Source organism: Rhynchophorus ferrugineus, unplaced genomic scaffold (assembly GCF_030347505.1).
Source record: "Rhynchophorus ferrugineus isolate W39M unplaced genomic scaffold, kcgeb_rfMv2 rfM3, whole genome shotgun sequence".
Lineage (NCBI taxonomy): Eukaryota > Metazoa > Arthropoda > Insecta > Coleoptera > Curculionidae > Rhynchophorus > Rhynchophorus ferrugineus.
In genome coordinates this window covers 48,193,437-48,217,808 of record NW_027472582.1, presented here as the reverse complement: position 1 = coordinate 48,217,808, position 24,372 = coordinate 48,193,437, and the positions used below count along the sequence as shown (strand labels likewise).

The window sequence follows — 24,372 nt, the reverse complement described above, 5'->3', positions numbered from 1 at the left end:
GGAATTAATTCAGTAACATCAGTGAAGAAGGATACTTTACCCTCAATAGCTGGTGTTTTATTTGAAATAAAACACTAAAAATGAATGGTTAATATCGTAGTTACGTTGTAAATAACCAAAATGAAAGAAAACGGATACCACACCTATTAAGCGAAAATGTCACTGAAGAACACTTGCAGAAAGTTTCTGCAATAGCAAGTATCATCCTCTAGCACGACAATATTTGGTTACATGTAACAAAACTTATTCAACCTATAAATATTTTTTTATCAATAGTTGACTGTTTAAAGTGAAATAATGAAGAATTAATTTCTGGATCTAATACTAGAAAGCTGTTAATATAATGTATTTATGCGTGTATAAAGAAGTTTTAATTTTAAAGCTGAATTACATACTGAAGTTTCCAAGACATCCTTTTACTTATTGCTTGGTGTTATATAATCTTTTAAACTGTTTTATTACCCATTTCTCTTGCTTTACAATGTTGCTTTTATTAAATTGCATGTTTATCTAGCAGATGTTCAAGCAGAATCTGTTGACATTTGATTGATGGGATATACATTGTAAATGTAATTATACTAAAAGATATTGTACTGTATAGAATTAAATATGGAGTATATTTAAAAATGGAATGCGGAAAAAAATGGAGCATTAAATATGGAATGCATTGGAGTGATTAAACGTAAATTAAAAAATATTGCTAAAGAATGCATTAGAGAAGAAATATATTAGAAAATATTGAACTTAAAAAACATACTATAATTGCAACATATTGTAAAAAATAAGTGCTTATATATTTATTAAAATGAATACGAACCTGTGTAGTAAATCTTTGTCCACAGCCATCCACAATACACCTGAAGGGTTTGGTCCCAGCGTGAGCTAACACATGTCTTTCTAGCCATGAAATGGAGCAGGAAGTTCTACCGTGTACCTTGCAACCTTTCCAAAGGCAGACATATTGTTCTTGGTTCGCTTGAGATTGAGATATCACATGTTCCACCTAAAATAATCAAAAAACAGTAAACTTGAAAATGATGAAATAACCTTGAAAAGTATAAATAGTCTTAAAATTTTGCTGATTTTCATACCTGTAGATGTTCTAGTAAGGCCCCACTGGTGTCAAATTGTGCCGAGCATTCGTTCCACCTACACTGACCATCACCGGATTGCGGTGGACTCTTTCCCAGGTCTCTACCTTCATCTTTTTGTTTTTGCCGTTGAATTGGTGGAAATCTTTACAAACATTAAAAATTACATATTTATGAGCAAATAGAAGGAATGATGAACTATATATCATACCAGATGATTTTTGTTTGCAGATATTTATGCTTATAACATTTAGAAAATGTTTGAATAACGTTTGGTTAACATTTGTTCAACATATGTAGTTTTAGAAAAACTATCTTTGATTTGTCTGAGCTATGTTCAATTAGAGAAGCATTCAAGCATATGCGAATAGTGGATATGGATTATAATGTTGGATTTTATGATATAAGATAATTTATATATATATATATATATATATATATATATATATATATATATATATATATATATATATATATATATATATATATATATATATATATATATATTTAAATTTTAGATCTGTTTTAGATTTTATGGAACTAAAGATGAATAAATACAAACCTGATTGTCTTCGGTTGGGATAAAATGGGCGACTTTTTCGGAGGTTCGGTAACGGGTTCATCGACGCTTATCTCTAAACTTCCTCTGCTGGATATACCGCTATCTGAGTCCGTTGGTGAAGGTGACTTTTGGTTGTCTATTCGAGTTTGGCTTTCTAAAATAGTAAAAAGTTGACAATAGCATAACACAAGTAATGATAATGACAATAGCGTCTTCGTATCTAACCTTCAGTCCAAGATTTATCATCGGGAGGTTCCTGTGGTTGATCCTGCTGATGCGTCTGACACTCTTCAGTTCTATATGGTTCCTCTGTTCTTGTGACCTCTGTTCGACATTGTTGTAAACTACTGACAGTGCTGCTCGTTACAAGTTCGGATACAGGTCCAACCGTATATTGTTTCGGTAACGTAGCGTTACTATTTGTATTGGTAATGCAAGTGTCGTTGGACTTGGGCCGTGCCGCCATTACCGTTGGCATAGCTGTTTCTACACTGAGAGTGAGATTGGCAGATGTTCCGTTCAACCTCGCCGGTAAGGCATTGATGTTCACTATAGGCACTACCGTGGCATTCAATTTTACACAGTTGAAGTTGTTCAATGCGGCTATAGGCATGCCAGCTATTGGATTTCGATTGATCAGCGGAATTGCACTGACTTTGTCGTTAGTAATGGTTGCAAACTGAGGCAGAAAAATGTTGTCGGGCGGTTTAGGGCCTTTAGTGTGCAAATATGCTAAATTCGATGGAAAGCTCACTGCCGTCAGTGTCATTGTAGGCGTAAAGGGATGGACGTTAGCCACATGACCGCTGGAGGGTAAAGTTTCCTGGAGTTTGCTGGGAGCCGGTAAAATTTTACGCGGAACAGTCATCGAAATTTTTCTAGTCTTGGCATCTTTTTTCATTCCGTTGGTTGCCCTTGCGTCCTTCCTATTTCCTACAATGCCTTTCATAACGATTGGTGGTGCAGAGTTCCTCAGTTTGAACAGTTGCTTTCGTATACCATTTGATTTTACTTGGGTCTTGAAGTATTCGGTTATTTTTCCTTGTTGCATCTTCGGCGTTAATTCCACCTTTTTATTCACCTGGAAAACAAGTTTAAATTATATTAACGTAACTAAAATGTGTAAAAAAGTTGAAAGCATTTTATCTGAAGTACTAAAATATTATTTAGGTATGGTGTATTACTTGTGTGAAGCAGTTATTTGTATTTCATTATTACAATATGCGAAAATTTTCTTCTAGTTTCTAGGACATCGTTTTGAGTCGATTGAGAATAATTACATTGAAGAAAATTAAATAACTATTTGTAATTACAGTAGTATTTATGGTATTGTAATTTTATATATTTTTCCTTGTACAACTTTGTTCTTGCAGTCTTTCGTTGATTCAAGGTACTATAATAAAAAATTGATTGTTCAACTTATTTCTTCAACTTACAAATCTCGTGCTAACAACGATCAAAGCAACTCAGTAAAGGTTCTACTCTAGATACAAATACATCACGTGGGGTAGGATTTCTCATTTATAGTTTTTACTGATTTTTTAATATATGGCTGAATGTTATGCTACAGAATCATTCCATTATATTTCTGATTCTATAAAGACCGTTTACTTTTTTATATCTGCATCGTTCAAGTTCAATTCGATAGCGTTAGTTTCGCTCAGTTTGAGATTATAGTTCTTGATTTAAATTCAAGAATCATTATTCTTAGTGCCTTAAAATCATTTAGGATGCACTCTTACTTACTAACAGTAGCCTCTCGAGAGGTAATAGAAAATAGGCCGCAACAGCAGATTCCTTTTTGGGTGTTTGCATGAATTCTGATATTTTCCCCTTCAAACCCGGATTTATTGAGAAAAATTGCTACGATAAGTATTATTCAAAATATTTATCATCGTTTTCTACAACTTCATCTCATCCAAGCCATGTTGTATCGACCCGAATAAGTAGTAACTAGAAGGTGATATGTCTGATGAGTACACTAGGTTCTCAATCGATCTGTAACGGTATAACTTTTGCAACGTGTGGCCGAAAAAAGTCCACAATGACTTTGTTGATCGTTATTTTTGCAACAATACATCGTTTATTTTATATTTAGTTTATTTATTTATTCAAAGCATATCATTATTATTTATGCACAGTAACATTTATCGAGATATCTAATGATTTAACTTCACAATATCATTTCTTCATCGCCAGTTACAATACGTCACAGTAAACTTCTTTTGTGTCATTCCAACCGATAACTCAACTTCTAAGCTGTTTGAATGTTTTTGTTTTATGTCTTGCAATTCATCGTCTTTGAAATTTGTTGGTCCTCCAGGACGTTTATTGTTATTGATATTAAAATTACCACTTTTAAATTATTGAAATTAAAACAGATTGAAATATGGTAAAGCACGATAACTTTCTAAAAGTATGAGCTTTGAAGATAAATTTCTTCAAATCAATTAAACTATCGAATTTAATAGTCAAATTGTGTTGTTTAACATACTTCACACCACCACACATCACGTACACTTCACATTTCACCAATAGATATTGCTGATAAAATCGAAAGGCATTGTCATAGTCAACATTAAATATATAATCAATGTTGTAGTGTAGTGTGTAGTTAAATAACTAATTAATTATATGAAGGACTATGGACAACCTTCATAAAATTCGTCCTTAAGGGGCTTATGGTTTCGCGTATTAGAAGTTGGCAAACCATTAACAGTCAATAGGTGCTTTCTTTTATTAAATAACCTCAAAAAATAATTACTGAAAAAGTTTCATAATTTCAACTCAATGTACTAAGATACTCAAAAAGACATTCTGGCTATGTTAGTTATATTGTATTCTAATTTAGTTTATTCAGTTATTAACGGTTGTCTATTGAGTTAAATCTGCAGTTGTGGTTGGTGATATTACTAAATATCTTTAGTCCGCTACACCAGACAATTAGAAAAATTCTCGAATTTCATAAATACTGCAAGGTGGGATCAAAACAGATGACAGAGATGACTAAACTGAATCTATTGGCAATCTTCATAGAGTTTTTGGAGCGGTACGAACTTAAGTATTGTTACACGTCACTTTTGAAACTAAAATATAATCCCCCAACGTCGTCATACCTCATTACCATGAGCAAAATTTACCATCGCGACTAAAAACTCACAGTATTGAAAGTTTTACCATAAGATGAAATCATCAATGCTGCTAGATATTTGAATTGATAAGAGCAAGATATTACTAGATTCTAGACAGTTAATACTACAAAGCACCAAGCCCATTTCTCTGAGTTTACTGAAGCTTTACTGGTCAGATTATTAGATATCCGTTCACCTTATTGAAGATGCTCATAAATAGAAATGACATTTTAACTTTAACAATGAAGTAAAAGAGAGACGTGAACAAAGAGGTGATAATAGAGTTGCTTGACAAAAGCATACAAAATGATTTTCTGTTTGATGTGCAATTACGTGAATGGATAGAGACTATGATGTAACTATGTAAAAGCTTTTTTAAAGTATTTTTCAAAACCCTACAAATATCTAGTACGTTTATTTTCTAGACGTGACCAGTTATTTAAATTGTGTAGTCTAGATTTTTTCAAATTATTGTATATCGATCCTCACGACAATAATAATTTAATAATACATTCAAACTTTTTTCGATGTAAAATTAACCACTCTTAAAATATCGAAACCAGTATTCATTCATTCATTTATTTACGGTATTCGGTGATTTTCAGCCGACTTTTTCTTCAAATTGAAGTAAAAAAAGTAAAACTTCTCGCAAATGCAATTTATTCGATACAGATACAGACATTTTCAATGCACTGAAAAAAAAATTGTTCACACTTGGACAAAATGTCATACCGAAAGGTGAAGCCTGTTACAATGAGACTTCAATATGAAGTTGGTTTCAAATATACCCGATGCTATTTAATACACAGTAACACCATCTGTTCTACCTGAATTAGAACTAAAACCTATTATCTTGAAAGACTTGCTGAGCTTTTCTACTATGCAGTTTTAATTTCCATAATATGAGGCTGGTTACAACTGTACTCGAATGCGATTTACTGCAAATACACAGTAACACCATCTATTATTGGTGTAAATATTTTAAAAATCATTTATACGCCTGATAGAATATAAGAATATACGAAATTATCATTACCTTATAATTATTGTTATTTGTAGAATTTGTATTATCATTATTCTGTACCACCAGATTACTGGCCATCGCATTGGTAGTGTTCAAACATATCGTCGACGACGATGATGACGAGCCTTTCCTGGGCGCTTCTTCCGCAGTCTTCAACCGTTTAACGTACACGGTCTTATCGTTGAGTGGTCTCTTCGGCGGCGATCCTTCCTCCGCGGTCCAGGGCCAGGGCGGATGGTGGGCAGACTGAGCTGGCGGCATTTTGGGCGGTTGAGCACCGCCGGAATCCTCAGAATGGTTGGAGACGGTGCTGAACGGAGACCCAGGATCGGTGATATCGCTTGATGCGGTACTGCTACCGCTGCAGTCTGTACAGCTCAATACTGCAACACCACTGAAAAAAACACTAAATCAGAAAAAACTCCGAGATGACGTAAACAACATTCGAAACCGTGTGTGATATTTTGTCGTGAAAACCCCTTTAAATTTCCTATAATTTGCATTTGACGTTAATTTTGTAACTTGAAATGAAGTATAAATATGACTAATATCACTGTGTTCAAGATTGGGCCGGATTTGAATTACTTGTAATTCAATTACTTCTTATAAAGTAATGTGTGATTGGTATTTCAGATACGATGGGTAGGTGCTTTCTGCTCGATAGCTTTCGCTAAATATGTGAAACTTTAAAGTTGGCTAAAAGTGTCATTGTCACTTGAAATAAATGGAGCCATATTGGTGTCATGTTACTACCCTAGTTACAGGATGCGTTGGTTGCAGAAAGCATGATAGGCAAAGATCATAGAATAAAGAAATTTAGAAGTGAAAGTTATACGGAAAAATCGGGTCCCACATTTAAGCTTTTCGGAATCTCCGTTACGCGGCCAAATGTATATGAAAAATACAACAGCTATATGTGTGTTTCTCTATCGTTCGGCTTCAGTATTAATAATTCTAACCTAAACAGTTAACGGTCATTTTTAGGTGATATAATTTGTATTTTTTATTTACATCAAGTTTTTCGGTATGTGTTTTTATATATATTTAACAATCACTTCTGTGTATTTTAATTGTATTTTAATTTATTAGTGTAATAAAAAGAAAACCTTAAGGGGATCTCTTATGATCTCCTATGTAGGTCCAGGAAAGTTTGTAATCACATTAAAGATGAAGACTATAGACCAAAATCTGGAAAGCCATGGCTGAAATAAGATGTAATTCCTACTAGTAATTTAAATAGTAAGTATTTTGTTAAATAGTAATGATTTATTGCATTGAAATAATTAAGAAATATTTATTGAGATTCTTTACCTTTACTACAAGACAAGGAAAATATGGCCCCAATGGCAATATTACAATCACATAAGTTTTCTGAGGCTGATAGATATATAGGAGACTATTCTACCCGAACAAGACCCAGAAGTAAGTATATAATAAGAAACTTATGTTTATAATTACAGAATGGAATAAGAATCTAACTTAAAATTTATATGTTTATTTACAGATAACTCCATCAGCTTCATTTCAGGTTGGATGAAAAACTAATGGCTTTATCCTTATTGAAATGCAGTGGCAGAGGATATAAACTGTTATCGAAGATACTCTGCTTGCCTTCTAGAAGAACATTAATGTAGTTACTGAATAAGGTTCCTTTTTGCTGCTGGAGTAGTAACCTCTAATTTTGGTCGTTAGTTCAGAAACTTGATTGTATAGACCTAATTGCAGTTGTCATATTTGATAAAATGTACCTCAATTTAGGTAGGTTGTTAATATAGTTGATTCTAAAAAATAATACAACAGAACCATTAATAGTTATATTATCTTGTTTTAATGTTTCTTTTAGGTTAGTTTTAAATATTAGAGAGAAGATAATATCAGTGGATTACGTGTTTTGGGTAGTGGAGATATCTCGGTGATTATATCAATGTCTTTATGGTCAAGGAAAATTAATGTAATTGTAATATATCAATAAAATATATTTAATATACTTATTTTTTTATTTTCCCATTAAAATTAAGATTTTTTTTAAATTACCTAAAATTTTTTACTATAGATTTTTAAATTTCCCATTATAACTGTCATACGGTGCAAGCGTAAGCGCTCTCATACGGGGATTCCGAGCGTAACTTGGAACCAATTTTAACATAGGAGATGCGCTTCTAAGTTTCTTTATTCTATAGCAAAGATCACACAATCTTGCCTGATAGCACAATTTCTGGCAGTACCAGGAGTAGCAGCATTAGTAAAGAAGATGATGATGATGATGTAAATGAGATGATACATCAAAAATGGAATTTTCGGACCGTTCTGATTGACTAATTTCTTTTAATGAATAGGTTGGGCTGTATAGCACTATTCTATTTGCATAACCTTACACCTTGCCAGTTCTATTTATTTATAGAGATAGTATTTTTTAATTTGTATTTTAATAAAAAGCAAAACATGTATTGTGTCCAGCTCAGATGGTGGTTTTCTTCTTATCTTTATTAACATATAACGCATTGCAAATAAATAATTTCGATGTCTTTTCTCGTTGAACTGAGTTGAGATTCAGAGAGTTTTATAATTTGATTAAGAATTTTGCAGAGACCGAAACAAATGGCAATCGGATGGGGTAAAGTTTGGGTTATGCAGTTGAAGATCAAAACTTCCCGGCCGCTTTTTCTCAATTTTTGCCGAGTCACTGAAGATGTATGTGATCTAGCATTGTTGTGATGAAAGACATGGCCTATCCTATGGATCAACTTTGTTTCTTAATCCACTGTTTTTATCGCATCAATTCTTCCAATCAAACATTTTGTGTCAAATTGTTTGACGCCAATGTGTGTTTCGACAACGATTTTTCACACACCTTATTCTCGTATGTAATGCATTTTTCAGCAGCAGTAATGATTTGTTTCAAAGATGGTTTGATTTCGCTTGTTTTCAACGATTATTCAGAAATGGCATAACTCGATACATGCCTGTTTTGAGGCTGAAGCATGTCCCGGAATGCTTTAAAGTTCCACAAATAATTATGCTCAAAAAACCTGACAAACCTGCATAACAAGTCGAATCTTACAGGCCTATTTCGCTACTACCTGCAATATCAAAGCCATTTGAGAAACTGATATTTAAACGTGTTAAACATTTGGTAACAATACCAGATTTCCAGTTTGGTTTTCGAAATCACCATTCAACAATCGATCAAGTGCACAGAGTAACTGCGGCTATTGAAAGAGCGTTTGAAGAAAAGAAATACTGCCCTGCAATATTCCTGGATGTCTCACAAGCTTTTGATCGGGTTTGGCATTTGGGATTAATCTGTAAGATGAGCAAATTGTTACCGTGTAACTATTGTCAATTGCTGGAGTCATATTTATTCGGAAGAAATTTTATTATTTAGAAGAGTATCGCACGAAATGGCGTTCTCGACATTTAAACATATCTCGGCTGGAGTTCCACAAGGTAAGTCTTAGGACCTCTCCTGTATCTGCTCTACACTGCTGACATTCCGACAACAAAAGAAACACTTCTTGGAACCTTTGCTGACGACACAGTTATTATAGCAAAAGATATATCGCTACCTAGGGCAATAGAAAAAGTGCAAGTGGCAGTCAACAAAATCTACAAATGGACGAAAGATTGGAAAATTCAACTTAATAGCTCCAAATCTGTCCACATTAATTTTGCATTAAGGCGAAATAATAAAAACTTAATTATATCACTCAATGGATGCCCGATTCCTCAAGCAGAATCAGAAAAATACCTTGGAATCCATCTTGACGGTAGATTAAATTGGAAGCATCACGTTAGACAAAAAGCAAAACACATTAGAACCAAAATAAAACAACTATACTGGTTAGTCGGAAGATATTCTCAACTTGATCTAAAATCAAAGAGGTTCATCTATAATACAATTATAATACAATTGCCAATTTGGACCTATGGGGTGCAAATATGGGGTTGCACTAAAAATTCAAATCAGTTAGTCATACGCTGTCAAAACAAGGTTCTTTGATCGATTACCAATGCCTATCGCTATGTAACCAATGAAGAACTGCACGATGACCTGGAAATCTAATGGATTTGCGAAGTTGTGCAGGATTTCGCCTTAAAACACGAAAGAAGATTACTAAATCATACTAACGTAGAAGCAATACAACTGCTGGACAGCGCGCAGGATGTCAGGAGATTGAAACGAACAAAACCATACGAACTTGTGTGAACATTTAGTGTGTAATATTAGTGTAAACTATAGCTATAAGTTAATAATTAATAAATAATTATAATTTTATAATTGAGGAATATATACTGATGTATTTTCTCGCACTAGTTTTGTTTGTTAATTAATCCAAGTACATAGGAAAAGTAGTAATAAATTAATTGTAAATTAAGATTGTACTAAGCGTATCTAATAAAGATGTTATAAAAAAAATAAAAATAACTCGATATATTATATTTTTAGCTGTAAATTAGAGCTTCTTTTATTATTCAACCTTATATAAATGATTCAAAACTATTTGATAGTAGATATTTAGTTCCGTAATTTATTTTTCCCTAACTAAAATATTATGGATATATAATGTATACCGGCGACTGTACTGTAATAAGACAAAAACAGCGAAATGTTGATATATTGTTAAAACATGCGACCTGTATGGCATTGTTGATAATAGTATCAAGCAAATGGACTGGTTAGTGCTTGGTTGAGTTGTGATTTTGTTCGACCCATTGAGGACAGTACTCCTCAATAATTTAACCGCGTGGTACTTCAAAAATAATGATATCTATAAAGATTTGGAAATGTACACCATCAACCAAGCCGTAAAAAACCCAAAGTTGTGAAGAAATACTTCTTCAGCTTCTGAATGGAGCGGAATTTGAACAAAGAGATCAATAGAGCTAATCCTAGAGAAATCAATAGTGCTAAAGATTTTGAGTTGGTGTAGCGTGTTATGTTAATATTACTATAAATAAGTTGAATTGAACCATAGATATTTTAATGCTAATTTTTTTCAGTAATAGAACTGCTTAATATTATTGAAGTCATTCAACAAGTAATTGTTCAGATTGTATTTTAAAAAACATCACTAAGATATTATTTAGTTAAAATACAGCAAATTATTGTAAAATTGTCCGACTTAGAATGTCCTATTATGACATTGAAAATCTGTCAATAACATGAGCGATAATTAAACCGATTTTTTAAAATTGTAAGTTTACGAAGTTAACTACTCTTTTTGGTTTATATTTATGTATAATTAAGGATAAACTACTCATTTGAAGTTTTATTATTAACGTTAAATCATTAACATTGTTGAAATTTAATAACATTCATGAAATTCGTCATAAATAAACACAAAAGCATAAAGTGCTCCATGTGTATATCTTAACTGATACAAGTTAGCGAAAAAAAGCATAATTACCGAAGAATTCGGTAAACTATTAGGCAACAGCGAAACATCTTATGAACTTATAAATCTCTTGAACTTGAAGACGAATATGCAAATGTCCAAGGCTGATATTAAGGACAACAATATGGTTGTCAAAATGTTATAACTCGGTAAAACTGGAGGTATGCATCGAACGGCCTCAGGCTCGAAAAGCAATCGATCGATAATTTACAGGTTTGGTTTAGCAAGAGTGTAATAAAAACGAGTAACGAATTCATTACCAATTGTCAAGAAAAGTTATATATCTGTCTTCTTTGATGTTGATCGCTACGAATCAGATGTTTTTTATTATTTACTTGGCAAATTTATTATCTTACCTTTATTTTCTACTACTGATTACTTAGTATTAATAATTATTGGAATTCTGGAATCATTAGTAAATCCTGTATTTACATTTGCATGCGATTTGAATTTGTCACCATTTGATCAACCATAAAATAAAACCTATTTCACAACTGAAATTTTAGGGTTAATAATAATAATGCGCGTTAAGTTCTGAAAAGAAACGTGTGCTTGCTGTTAGTGTTGATATTGGACTCTACTTCTTCGAAAATTAAGGTGGCTTGCAATGGTGATGATGAAGTAGATGATCTGAATTATTCGATTTCTTTCATATTTTCGGGGTTATTTGAAACCAAACAAAGTATGTCAATAAGATCAATAAGGCAATATCACTACCACCATCATTAACAATCAATAACTGGCGCTTGGGGCAGTGTGTATACTTTTCAACCAATGCTGTTGATGCCGCAGGACATCGAATATTTTTACATCTACAAAGTTAACCCTCCTATTTTTCAGATATCTTTTTATGGTCTTCATCCATGTCTTTTTGGAGGTAGTCCTGCTTCTTCCGACTGAAAGGTCGATCTCGCCACAGTAATCCACTTTACAAATGTACAAAGCACTGTAATTTGAATCTCAGAATTTGTTCCTCTATCACTGATCTCATTTCTAATACGATATCGGAAAGAAAAATATAGAATTTGCCTAAAGGTATTGCATTTGAAAGACCTCAACTTATAGACGTGAGAACGTAACAGTATACAAGTCTTGGAGCCATACAGAATACATTGGCAGGATAAGTATTCGAAAAGGGCGGATGTTAATATGGATTGTATCTTCTAGAATTGTCTTTTTATTTAGCAGTATATGCCACTTTCATTTCTTTAATTACTGGTCTTAAGTACCTGAACTTCTGTATTGCTGTAACTAGATGCAGTTCAGACTTACAATACCAGAATATCTGCCGCTGGTACAGCTATAAATGTGTAAATATATTGGTGTTCAATATCGTGAAATCATAACTTACGTGATATTCGTAACTATAAATAATATTAATAATATTAAGAAGTGAATAAGAATTGTTAACTATTCTCTAAGATCGTGAATTTGATATTACTAAGATAATTTGGCAATTTACGACATTTTATTCGCATTTTTAAGTATAAATACGTAAATTCTTTGTTTTATAAAAAAGATGCAAATGGAAAAAAGGTACTTAATTGTAAAAATAACAATAAAAATAATATTTAACGGCGTAATTTCTGTAAATAATTTATATAATGGAATTAAGTATTTTATTATATAAATAAAATAAAATATTTTGTATGGTATTTACTTTTGGATGTTATAAATGTTATCAATCAACTGGATTTAGATATATCAATAAAAAAAAAGTTGTATATTGAAATTGAATGTATTTACGGAAACTGACGTTAAATGATTAGGTATTACTGGCCCGGATGAACAAATTTAATTAGCAGAAGCAAGTGGAATTTTATTTCAAAAAGAGACAAACGCAAAACGAAACACCACAAGTTCGAAACTTTCTCCCGCAAGAATATCCCGAAAAAGTATTGATTGAAGTCTCTTCAACTTCCCTTGTCCTAGTTTCGATAAAACCGAGGGGGAGACGAAAAAAGAGGCGTACGTGCAAAGGGACATCGCCTTGCCACCCTCGTCGACTACCTCTCTCCGCCCCCTTACCCGCGGAACAACCAATAACTAGACGGGCTGCGCCCTCTGTTGGTTAAACTGGTGAACGCCTATTTAAAAAATTCAAACCCCAATACGAATCTTCAACGGTCTCGGAAATTGGAGTACCAGAAGAACGTCTCGGTTCATTTATTAAATCATTAAAAAATCATATTAAAACACTAAAAAGTATAATACTACAAAATGTTCATGATACTATGCCCCAAATATATAACTAAGTAGTATACATGTTTTATAAATATTAATATTCAACGAATATATTTTTTTATTCAGTATCAGGTCACTAAACATTCTCAAGATTCTTCAACAGCAGATATTTTAAATATAAACAAATAAAAGACGAAATTTATTGTTTAAATAATAAATAAAAAAAACAAAAATAATGAAATAAGGAATAATTGTAACACAACAAGACAGTACAGAAAATACATTATTTTTACAGAAAGACAAAAGAATAAATAGTCTATGACATGTGATACCATACAATATGTAATAACGTTTTGTTAATTGAACAAACATCAAAACCAAAGCAACCAGCGGGATTATAAAAAAAGATGTTTTTCGTAACGCATTTAAGTTCTTGAAACATTATCTCTATCATGGAATAGTCTGTTTTGGAAAACTCTGCCATATGTTCGTTTATTATAGGCATTTCGGTATATCGAAGCTTAGAAACAATGGACACCCTCAATAATCAATCGAGCACCCTCAATATTATTAAAAGAAAACAACGCTTGGTTCTTCAGTTCCAATTTGCTAAAGATAGCTCATAGCTAAAAAGATATATAGATAAAGAAATATATAATTACTTCAAAATTCAAACTTAAACAGTGATACCAATCTAACAATCATTCTGTTATAGTACTGGTAAAATAAAAAGTACATTTTTCAAACGTAAAACTTTGTTTGCATTCCATCAGACACCAACACTCATATAATATACAACAATACAATTGTCTAAATCAGCACCAGAATTACATTCAAAGCACTGAAATGAGAAAGAAGACGTTAATCACATTTTCAAATAATACGTACGTTATAAAAACCGTTTTTTGCAGAAAAAAATACCCAAAACGAAGGAAATTTGACAGGGGTTACAAAAAATCGTATCTTATGATGTAGGTAACGCTTAACAGCTGCCGCGAAAAAGTATGAAAAAAAGGGAAACGGCAGAAAGGTAGTGTTTAAATGCAATAAAAAGAATTCGTTCTTTTGAAAATGTATGGGTATTGATTTTGAAATTTACGTTTTCAAACGTACATGTAATATACTATTATTTCTCGTTGCATGTTAAAAATTACCCCATAACTAAATAAAAAGACACAACATGACAATAAGATTGAGCAACAAACGATAATTTTACAAAGCGTCATCATGATTCAGTAGCATTAGGACTAAAAATTAGACGCAAAAACATAAGCAAGACTTCATTTTAATTTCAGTAGAAATTTTAAAGACATATAAGTTGTGTGTGAGCATATGGGAGCCACATTTGCTAATGATGTAACAAATATAATGATTAAATAAAATAAAAATTACGAATTGTTTCAAGATCCAACTTATTTGCCAAAGTTATTGTCCTACGACTTCTGGTTCTTCCAACACTTAAAATAATTTCGAAATAGTATATAACATTCCATTGAAAGATATAATAATTATAATATTAAAATATTATTCGAACATTTGTCATATTATATTTGAAGTAGATAACAAGTGTAATCAATGAAGAAACATCAATTTTTTAATTTAAAGTTAGTACTTTAAAGGAATGTTATTACTATATGCTTGCTTGCTGAGTATGTATTCTAATTATTTGTTCACGTTTATTGAAAAAAACCACCATATATTCACAAATCATCACCGATCACAACTCTTGCAACATATGTTCGTTCAAGCGTTATCATGCAAGCGGACGACTTTGCGTCTGTTACTCGATATTGCTAGGTTTTCACCAACAAAACAACGCTCAATTTGTTGAATTGATGTCTGTAAATATCAGCACCAACAATTTCATTCCGTTTTACCAGTTCTATATACACTACACCTTGCTGATCCCAGTATACGCACAGCAATAAAACTGCACTGTTGAAACAATTCTAAATGGCATTTTCAGTAAATTCGTGTGCCAGTGTGGAGTTTGGAAAAAAATAATTCCTCAACTGCTAAGCTTTCTCAAAGATCTTGTTTATTCTTTCTCATAGTTTGAGATTAGTCTTTGTCAGTTATATCAAAATTATTTTTCAAATCCACCAATGACCACTTTCAAATCGTTGAAATCAAAACCGATAATTGGGATATGCTGGAGCAGTACTACGATAAGTTTCTATAGGTACATGATAGGCTTTAGCAGCTGCAGCATTTCTTCAAATTAAACAACAAAAGTAATCAACGTCGAAAATGCAATTTTGAATGTACCATGACTAGCCTTTGTATATAGTGAATAACTCAATAACACTAAATATTACTTTATGTAAATAAATGACAAAATTATTAAATCAAACAGTTTGTTAGCCGGCTTGGTAAAGGCGATGGGGCGGTCCTCCTACTGTTGCGATAGCCGCGGGTTCGAATCCTGCTTGAGCATGATCGTAAATGTATGTTTGTAATTGTTTGAAATTTGTGAATGTTCTAGGCAAGAGTGTAAAATCCGACAAGGAAAATGATCCCAGTCACGCCAGTAACCAGGCTGGGTAAGACCGGATGTCTTCTGGGATGATTTCTAAAGTTGGTCACTCGACAGTCGGTAGGCTTAATGCTGAGGACCGTGGTTCGGAGCCCACGTTAAACTTTAGGCCCAGTTCAGATAAACCCATAGTTGGTAAAAGGAGACTTTAAAATATATATAAAAAAACAATTTGTTAGGTTGTTTAACAGTTATTTATATTGGTATTTTCACCAGATAGATATCGCAAAATACTAGCAGGCACTTAATATATTGTATAAAATGGTATGTTAGAATCAGATAATAACTTTAAAAAGAACAAAAAATATGATATGATATGATATTATAGTTAACTTATAATAGTATACGTTTATTAATACTTGTTATTAGTATCTTCTCGTTATTAGTATTAAACAACTTTATTTTATAACATTAATAGATATCTAAATAGCATACGAAAAATAACCGTAAAAATTCAATGAATTGTAGTATGAATGAAAAAATGAAGTAGATTAAATATAAAGTAAACTGGTTTAAGTAGAACAAATAATTTTATAAATAAATTAATTTGGTAAAACTCAATCAATTTTCCCATGTTTCAAAATTTTATCCAAAATGTCGACAAAGGAACAGAACAAAAGACATTTAACAAATGGTGACCCATCCTTATTACATACATTATATTAGAATTATCAAAAGAAGGTTTTTGAAATTTTATTTTTATAACAAAATAATAAATTTTACAATAAAAAAAAACAATATCAGTTAGAGCATTTGCGTTATACATTATATTACCCTTTAAATTGTGCATATATGTTTCTTATAGTCTTTGTTAATAGCAAAAATAATGTACAAACTATTATGGTAAAGAATATATACTTTTGTTTCATGTAAAAGGAAAAATACATCTAGCCCTCCCGACATCTTTATATTTCACAAGACACGACACGTAATGATGAACATACTAATAAACCTGGCAATTTAGATATTATTTCACATGTCACACGCTGAGGAAGTATAAAGTGTTTATTATGCAGAGTAAAGCCGGCTTCAATCAGAACATGAGCTGTGTTTTAAGTTTCATGAATCGTATCGGCAGGAATATTTCCTGCATATGCTGATTGGAAAGAAAAATACGCGTCTATCCGTCGGGTTTTGTACTGTACATAAAGAAGACAACCAAAAATCATGATTTATTCTCCACTAAATTATCAGTAAAAATAGTAGTACGGCACGTTAAAATAAATTCTAAATCGCAACGTTAAATATTAGCTATTTATTTATTTGATAATCAATATTTTATGAGTAACATGGTAATTTTTAGTCTTTTTGAACCTTTTTTACGGTGTTAAACTAATAAATTAAAAAGGCATTCGTGTCTAAAAGTTACAATATATGTGCCATATATATTAAATAAATATTTTACGTTTGTTACAATTTTCGTGAACGTCGGTAGACATCTACAGTAACATTTTAATTCGGTTTGAGAATCTCGTAATACAGTATATAATCTTGCAATACATCTTATTGGTCCCACCCCATACGCAGCAAGACAATGGATGGCTTTCTTAGATTATCTCATGGATTTTTGAATTTGGGTTTATCGTAGTAGGTTCCCTTTTTATCGCCAATCACAATACACTACACAAAACTTCCAAAAACTGTCCAAAATGGTATTTGAGGCCAATTCGTTTGGTAGCCCTTTGCCTACCTGTTGGATCATTTCCATTGCATGTTAACATCTGAGAACTGTTAATTCATCAAGTACTAAACTGTCTTCGATATTTTTTGACCCTTTTCAAAATCAACCTCTGATTTGAAGACTTGAACGACCCTCTTTCAAATCGTTGAAATCAAAACTGAATATTGTAATATAGTGGATAAGCATCAGCACAAGTTCCTAAAAGTGTTCAAATATGACAAAATTAATGAATATTGAAAATGAAATTTTAATCATTCCATGATTAGCGTTAAATTAGCTCTAAATTGTTATCTTACGCAGATGGGCATCAAAAACATTGAATTTAATAATTAGGTTAATTTGTTTAACCGTTTACATTGATACATATATTACTTATACTTTAAGTACAGAGTTATTATTATAATAAATACTAAATATAAATGAATTCAAATAAAAAAAAGTTAGGTATTGTAGAACTCCAAGCCGGCGGGTCTTGAACACGGTCTTTCCTTGGACCAACCTAATAATACAGGCAAATAGAAGAGTATTTAAAATGATCGTTATTGATGATAAAAATTGTATATACAACCGTGAACGTAAAAAACTGTGGAATAAGTCTGTTGTATATAAATACCACCACTGAAACTGAAGGTTAAAACTTATATTCTGGATATGGTGGGAATATTTTAGGTGTAGTTTATAGTGTTTAAATGTAGTTATATTATGGGAGGTTATTTTCAATTGAATTAATACGTTTGAGCCAAGCAATGAAATAAAAAATGTAAAAGTTTACTTGGAAATGTTTAAAATACATTCGTTATATATACAGATGTAGGTACACCTTTTCATTATGTTGAAAATGAAGCATTTCGTTTTCAAAATATAATTATTATTATTAATAATTAATTATAATAATTATAATTATTAATTCTCAAATATAACATTGTATATGTGAACTGCAACTACTTAAATGCATTCAAAAAGTTGCAGCAAAAAGCAACTCTATGCAGCATAAAACAAAAAAATAGATAAATAAAGCTTCATAGTTTGAAGTCAAATCAAAACATCATTGTGCTAACAAATAATGAAATAGCTATTTAACGATATTTAGAAACAGAAAAAAATATAATAATCTAAAATATTGTAATTTTAAAATAAGTTACAGTGTAAATATTATAAGTATATAAGTTACTAACGTCATTATTATTATTATTTTATCGAAAAAAAGTAGAATATTAAAACTGAAAGACACCGTTTCGCAACGGATAGCTAATAGTCATATAGGCAATTAGTAAAACTCCTTATCGTATAACGGGTTGCTCGACTCAACCTCTATTTATGCGAGAGTGATTTTTTTACTGTTGTCAACAGTTTGCATGTGTATATTGGACCACTTCATTGTAACCTTTCTCGAGGCAAGACTTGATCGGCAGATCAATCAATAAAAACAACCCGACTCACCCCAAATATCAACCCTCGCATTGTAAAACCCCCTCGTTTCGTTGTCGATGGGAACTAGTCAAATATCGGCATTAGATTTGCGCCTTACCCATTTTGATGCTCGTTGTATGCGTTAATTGAAGTATATTGGATTTCATTAGATTGGTTTCATTCGAGTTCCTTTTTCTCTGAATTCATCCTACTACTTGAGGAGTATAACTTGTCTTGTTTTAGATATAACAATGTTTTTGAATATTAGATTAGATATTTCTAATGTTTCTACCAATTACAGAGTTGGCTAGAGTCGTTTGACTATATGAACTATATGGTTCATTATGGCTTCATATTTCGAAACAAGAACAGTTGATTGAATAATCGACTTTTTCACTTTTTAAAATAAAGTGAACAAACAATTACTGAGACGAAATTACTTAAAATTGCAACTGTAATTACCATTTAATTTCATGATATTCATGTTCGAACATTACACTCTGTATTTGATGGTCTTGGTGTGTGGTTAAAACATGACATGAGTACTGCCTATTACTAGTAGCATTACCAATTACAACTGATGTATTCGAGATAAATGATCGTTATTTGACGAATTCGACCAAATTCAAAAGGTTTCACAACAAATTACAAGTAAAACCAAAGCAATATTATGATTAGAAACTTTAAAATGCGATATTTTACCATGTGCAACATTCATTAAGGAGTGTTTTAACAAAATTGAATTGATTCGAGAATAACGGCAAAAGACAGGTTGTTTTTAACATAGAACATATAGTGTAAATGCTGCCAGGTTAGGAAAAGTTGAGCAACAATATAAAAATTTTATATACAATTAATATATATTTCCTAAGCCTTGAATTTACCAAATTTCCCTATTCCTCAAAATTAATTCACAGTATATATTGATATTTATCCATTATTTAAATGAATGTATATGTTAAATACTTACATTTCGCTTTCTACTATCACATATTTATTTTTATTGATAGTTTATTGGTTGTATAAATATTGTTGTGTCGTTACGGTTATCAACATGTAAACAGAGAGAAATTGTCGATAAAATGTTATCATTGTAGTTTTATTTTTCTCTGGCTTGATTGATAAGTCTCTTGAAACCGTAGTAAAAAAGTATTTTTACGATTATTACATAAAAGTACGAATGCAATTTTGCCAAAATTTATATCTTTTAAAGTATAATCTACCACCATTTTCTAATTATTAGGTAAAATTATTCTCTTCCGTTCAAAAAAAGAATTGTAAAATTTGTGTAAAATCTATCAATAACATAACCTGTAAGTTATCCTGTAGTTTTTTCTTGTCTTTTAGTTAAGTTTTGAACTGAGTAAGAACCGTTTGCTCCAAACTTTTATTCTTCAATTTCAAAAAAATTGGAGATCCAATACATCCACTGTGTTTCGAGGCACATATAGTAAAGCCATTTAAATGAAACAAGTTACCAGAATGATTCAAAAGCTTAAGGAATTGTGGAGAGTTGAATTTAGCACCGAAGATTAGAAAATGTAGTGGAAAGAGGAGACACGATACTATACGTTTTTATGTAATACATTTAGAGACAACCATCCAATAAAAACGGTCGTTATGGATTATGTAACCTGGAAACGCTTAAGTGGAAAACTCTACTCCATCCATCGTTGCTTGTTCGGACTCTCACTAGTTGATATTTTAGGGTCTGGCTAAATTTTTCGCAAAAGACAATGCTTTTTGAAATATTGGGAGATGTAACTAACGATGATCGATATATTGGATAAGTTACATTGTTCCAATTCCTCTGAACAAATCTTAAAATATTTAAAAAACTTAAAAACTTGAATACATTATAAATAGCTGTTTCAAAAGAAAACAGCTCAAAGATCTCAAGAAAGCTATCAGTTTATTGACTTGGAAATAATACAGACCTCTGACCCTTTTAAACTAACGATAACGTGGAAATGTAATGTTATAGGTCCATGGAGCAGATGTTAATTGTTAATGTAAAATATAGTATAATAGGAAAAACGAAAAAAGGAATAAATTTTCAAGACAAAGATAATATTAAGATCGATTATTATATTCTTTGCGATCATTTTATTTTAATTGAAAACTGAATCGATTTCTTAACATTTACTTACCAATTAACACATTTTATTTGCTTTGAATATACAAATTAGTTTCAAAGCATACTATCAGTTATCACAAAACGAACGTAAATAAAATATATACAATCTTAATTATTTACTTATCTTTTCTTTTCGCACGATATTCCATTCGATGATGTAAATCCCAATATTTATGTCACTTTATAATACAAAATAATACGCGATAACCATGGATTAGATATATCATTGAAGTTAAAAGCTTTGTGTTACTTAATAAAAGATATCCCACTTTCTTTATACAAAATACAATACATACACTTTTTGTTCAAAATTTTTATTTAGGCAATTAGTAAATCAATCAAGTTTAATGTTCAAAACAATTTGGAACCTGAAAATCGATCGAAGACATAGCCGAATAAGTGAGTGTTGCTTAAGACCTAAATATATATAATTAAACTCCGAAGCTATATACATAAAACATAAAATAAAACCACTGACTGGTGTCACTGGTGATGTTAAATTGATCGAACGAGATCTATAAGAATAATTCAGAATCGCTCAATTAAATAAATTAATTCGAACATACATTTTAAAAATAAAAACCGTCTGATTAGAAGAACTATGCTAGGTATAAGAATAGGTAAATATACTTGATCACAAACTATAGATTTTGTACTAAATCCCTGTCTATAGTTCTTTGATAATAAACAGGTTTTCGTCGTTTTTGTTGTTATGTTGTCATCCCGGATGTCCTAATGAAAATTAAAATACTACAATATTGATAGTTGTTTGTTTTGTAAGATTTACTTTATACGAATAACATTAAAATTCTTAAATCTAGTTAAAAACGTTAAAAAGTTTTTTTAATATCAAATGTGTTTACAAATACGAAATTTATAGAAACGGAAGAGAAGAAACCATAAAGCTGATAAAGTAATAATAAAGTTGACGATAAAAATACCTCAAAAGTTACTATACTAGACTTCTTCGTTGCGAAATAACCCGCTGCCAATTAAATTTACACAATAAAATGTTTAAAAAAATATTTAATATATATTCTCTTGAACTAAAATTTGAAAATTTATTTTTATTTTTATTTTTCTCCTATGGTTTTGAGAAACACCTATTCACTAACACTATATTTATAAAGTTTAAAGTTAAAAAATATACTATTTAATAACCCCACACTGAGTTTCTGTATTTTTAGTCTTTCTATATATATAAAGACACATGAAACTTATTTATGTTGATATTAATTTTTAAAAATTCAAATTTACTATTTACCCTGTAAAAGCGAATACGATAAATAATAAAAAATAAGAAATACAAAGTTACAGCAATAAAAAATCTAGTGACAATGAATACTATGAATGACTATGAAAAGTATCTGTAAATTTAAGAAAACATTTAACGAGAATCACTATATATTGTTTTTTGTCCCGAACTTACATAATCCGATAATAAAAAAGAACATAAAATGCAAACACTAGTTGCCTATTTCTATACAATATTACTTGCCTTTATATGCACTTAATATTTCTTAAAATTGAGGTAAGATAGAATACTATTTGATGGTCCTAGTGATAATTTTTAGTACGTTAACAGAAATAATTTTAATAAAAGAAAACGAATAGAGGAATCAAAAACCATAATACTAAAAATTGGAAAAAGTTAAAGAGGAATAATGCACACGTGATTTCCAGAAATAAGGAAATGGCGGATATTGGAGGTTATCACATGAATGACTTATCAAATCATCTTTAAAAATATGTATTCAATATTATGTTTGGTTGTAAATATATAATGTAAATCACATAATCTCACTGTAAATATAAATTGTAAACTTTGACGAAGATTATGCTTCTTTAACCTCCATTCAAGTGCAATTTAATGTAGAATACCTTGTTCCGTTTCGATTTTATTTTATCTCCGAAAAGTATTAAAATTAATATTTTGGTTTCAGTAATGTTTTCTCTTCGTGTTGTTATATCTTAAACAGTGTTAAAATTGCCAATTCAGAGATCAATTCACAATCAATTGTGCACCACAATAATTTAATTATAAGACTTTTTTCTTAAACGACTAAATTTTTTATTTCGAGTCATGTTAATCAATATGAGGTTATTAAGGTTTTTGATAAATTAATTATCAATTTATCTCTAGATTAAAACATAAAGAAACTTTTTTATAAACTCGATATTACCGATTACGGTTTTAAAAAATAATAATTCTTATCATGATTAGACTCAAACTTAATACCAAAAAGATTTTAATACCGAAATACCTATTTTATACTGGCAATAAACTTATAATATTAAAGTGATATTGATATTGAATATCCGACGTCTATACTATAACACTTTGTATAAATGAACTTTTAATATATTTTAAATATTATAGGATATTCATCTGAAGACTTACTATGATTGACTTTATTCAAATGCAATTCGTATTTTGTAATAATATTATATTGTAAAACACTCTTGTCTTAGTATGATATCTTGAAGGAATTTGAGTTGAAATTCTAACCTTTTTTTCTAATAGAAAAAAATAATAAGACAAGAACTCCATTTGCACGTGGTGCCTAAAACTTCTTGCAAATGGCGGAAACCGAGTGCCAGGGACGATACCCTCCGTTAGAAGTTGCGCTTGTGTTCGCTCTCTCAATCATTCATCCCGTATCAATTTCTCAAATGCCGCCCCTCGTCTCTCGTCGGGTTCCAGCTGAAAACGGCAGACAGTATCGAAATAAATCCTACACTTTCCGTTCCTGCTAGTTTTAGTCAGTCGGGAACGTGGAGGAGGAGACGAGTATAGCTTAAACGAAGACATCACAACACTACATATCCTATATTCCGTGGGCTTTGATGGAAATAAAAAAGGGCACGGGACACTCCAAAGACACACACCTGTTTTTCAAATGCAGACACATACTCTGCACCAGCACTCTGTAGCTAACATGTCCGAATTGGCACCGTGCGCGGAAAAAAAGTTCGAAAACGTAAAACGAAAAAAAAAAAACACGCGAAAACAATTGGACGACGCGCGCGTCTAAACGCAACGAGGAGAAACAAAAAAAACAAATGCACGTCGAGAAAGCGCCTACCGGGACGCGTCAGCGCCGTCCGATTTCGAAAATAAGACTGACGGTTGCAGCAGGGGCCGCTCGCGTAGAAGGTTAGAGACCCACACGGTATTCTAGTTCCAGGCCTGTATTTACGGCGTACAATAAAACCGAGG

General features: G+C 31.3%; 1 protein-coding gene across 5 annotated transcripts in view; it reads right to left on the bottom strand.

Annotated features, from left to right (window-relative positions):
• Positions 1–24,372, bottom strand: part of jing (AE binding protein 2 jing) — a 314,777-nt gene that overhangs the window by 8,582 nt on the left and 281,823 nt on the right. For 4 of the 5 annotated variants that reach the window (XM_076401301.1, XM_076401303.1, XM_076401305.1 and 1 more), the window contains exons 2-6: positions 5,821–6,202; positions 1,879–2,734; positions 1,654–1,807; positions 1,092–1,236; positions 818–1,003 (exon numbers count right to left, since the gene is read on the bottom strand). In XM_076401301.1, the coding sequence (XP_076257416.1) occupies positions 818–1,003; positions 1,092–1,236; positions 1,654–1,807; positions 1,879–2,734; positions 5,821–6,202 (1,723 nt within the window). Of the gene's footprint in view, positions 1–817; positions 1,004–1,091; positions 1,237–1,653; positions 1,808–1,878; positions 2,735–5,820; positions 6,203–24,041; positions 24,278–24,372 lie in introns of those variants that run through there. The other variant, XM_076401304.1, reaches the window with a different exon arrangement.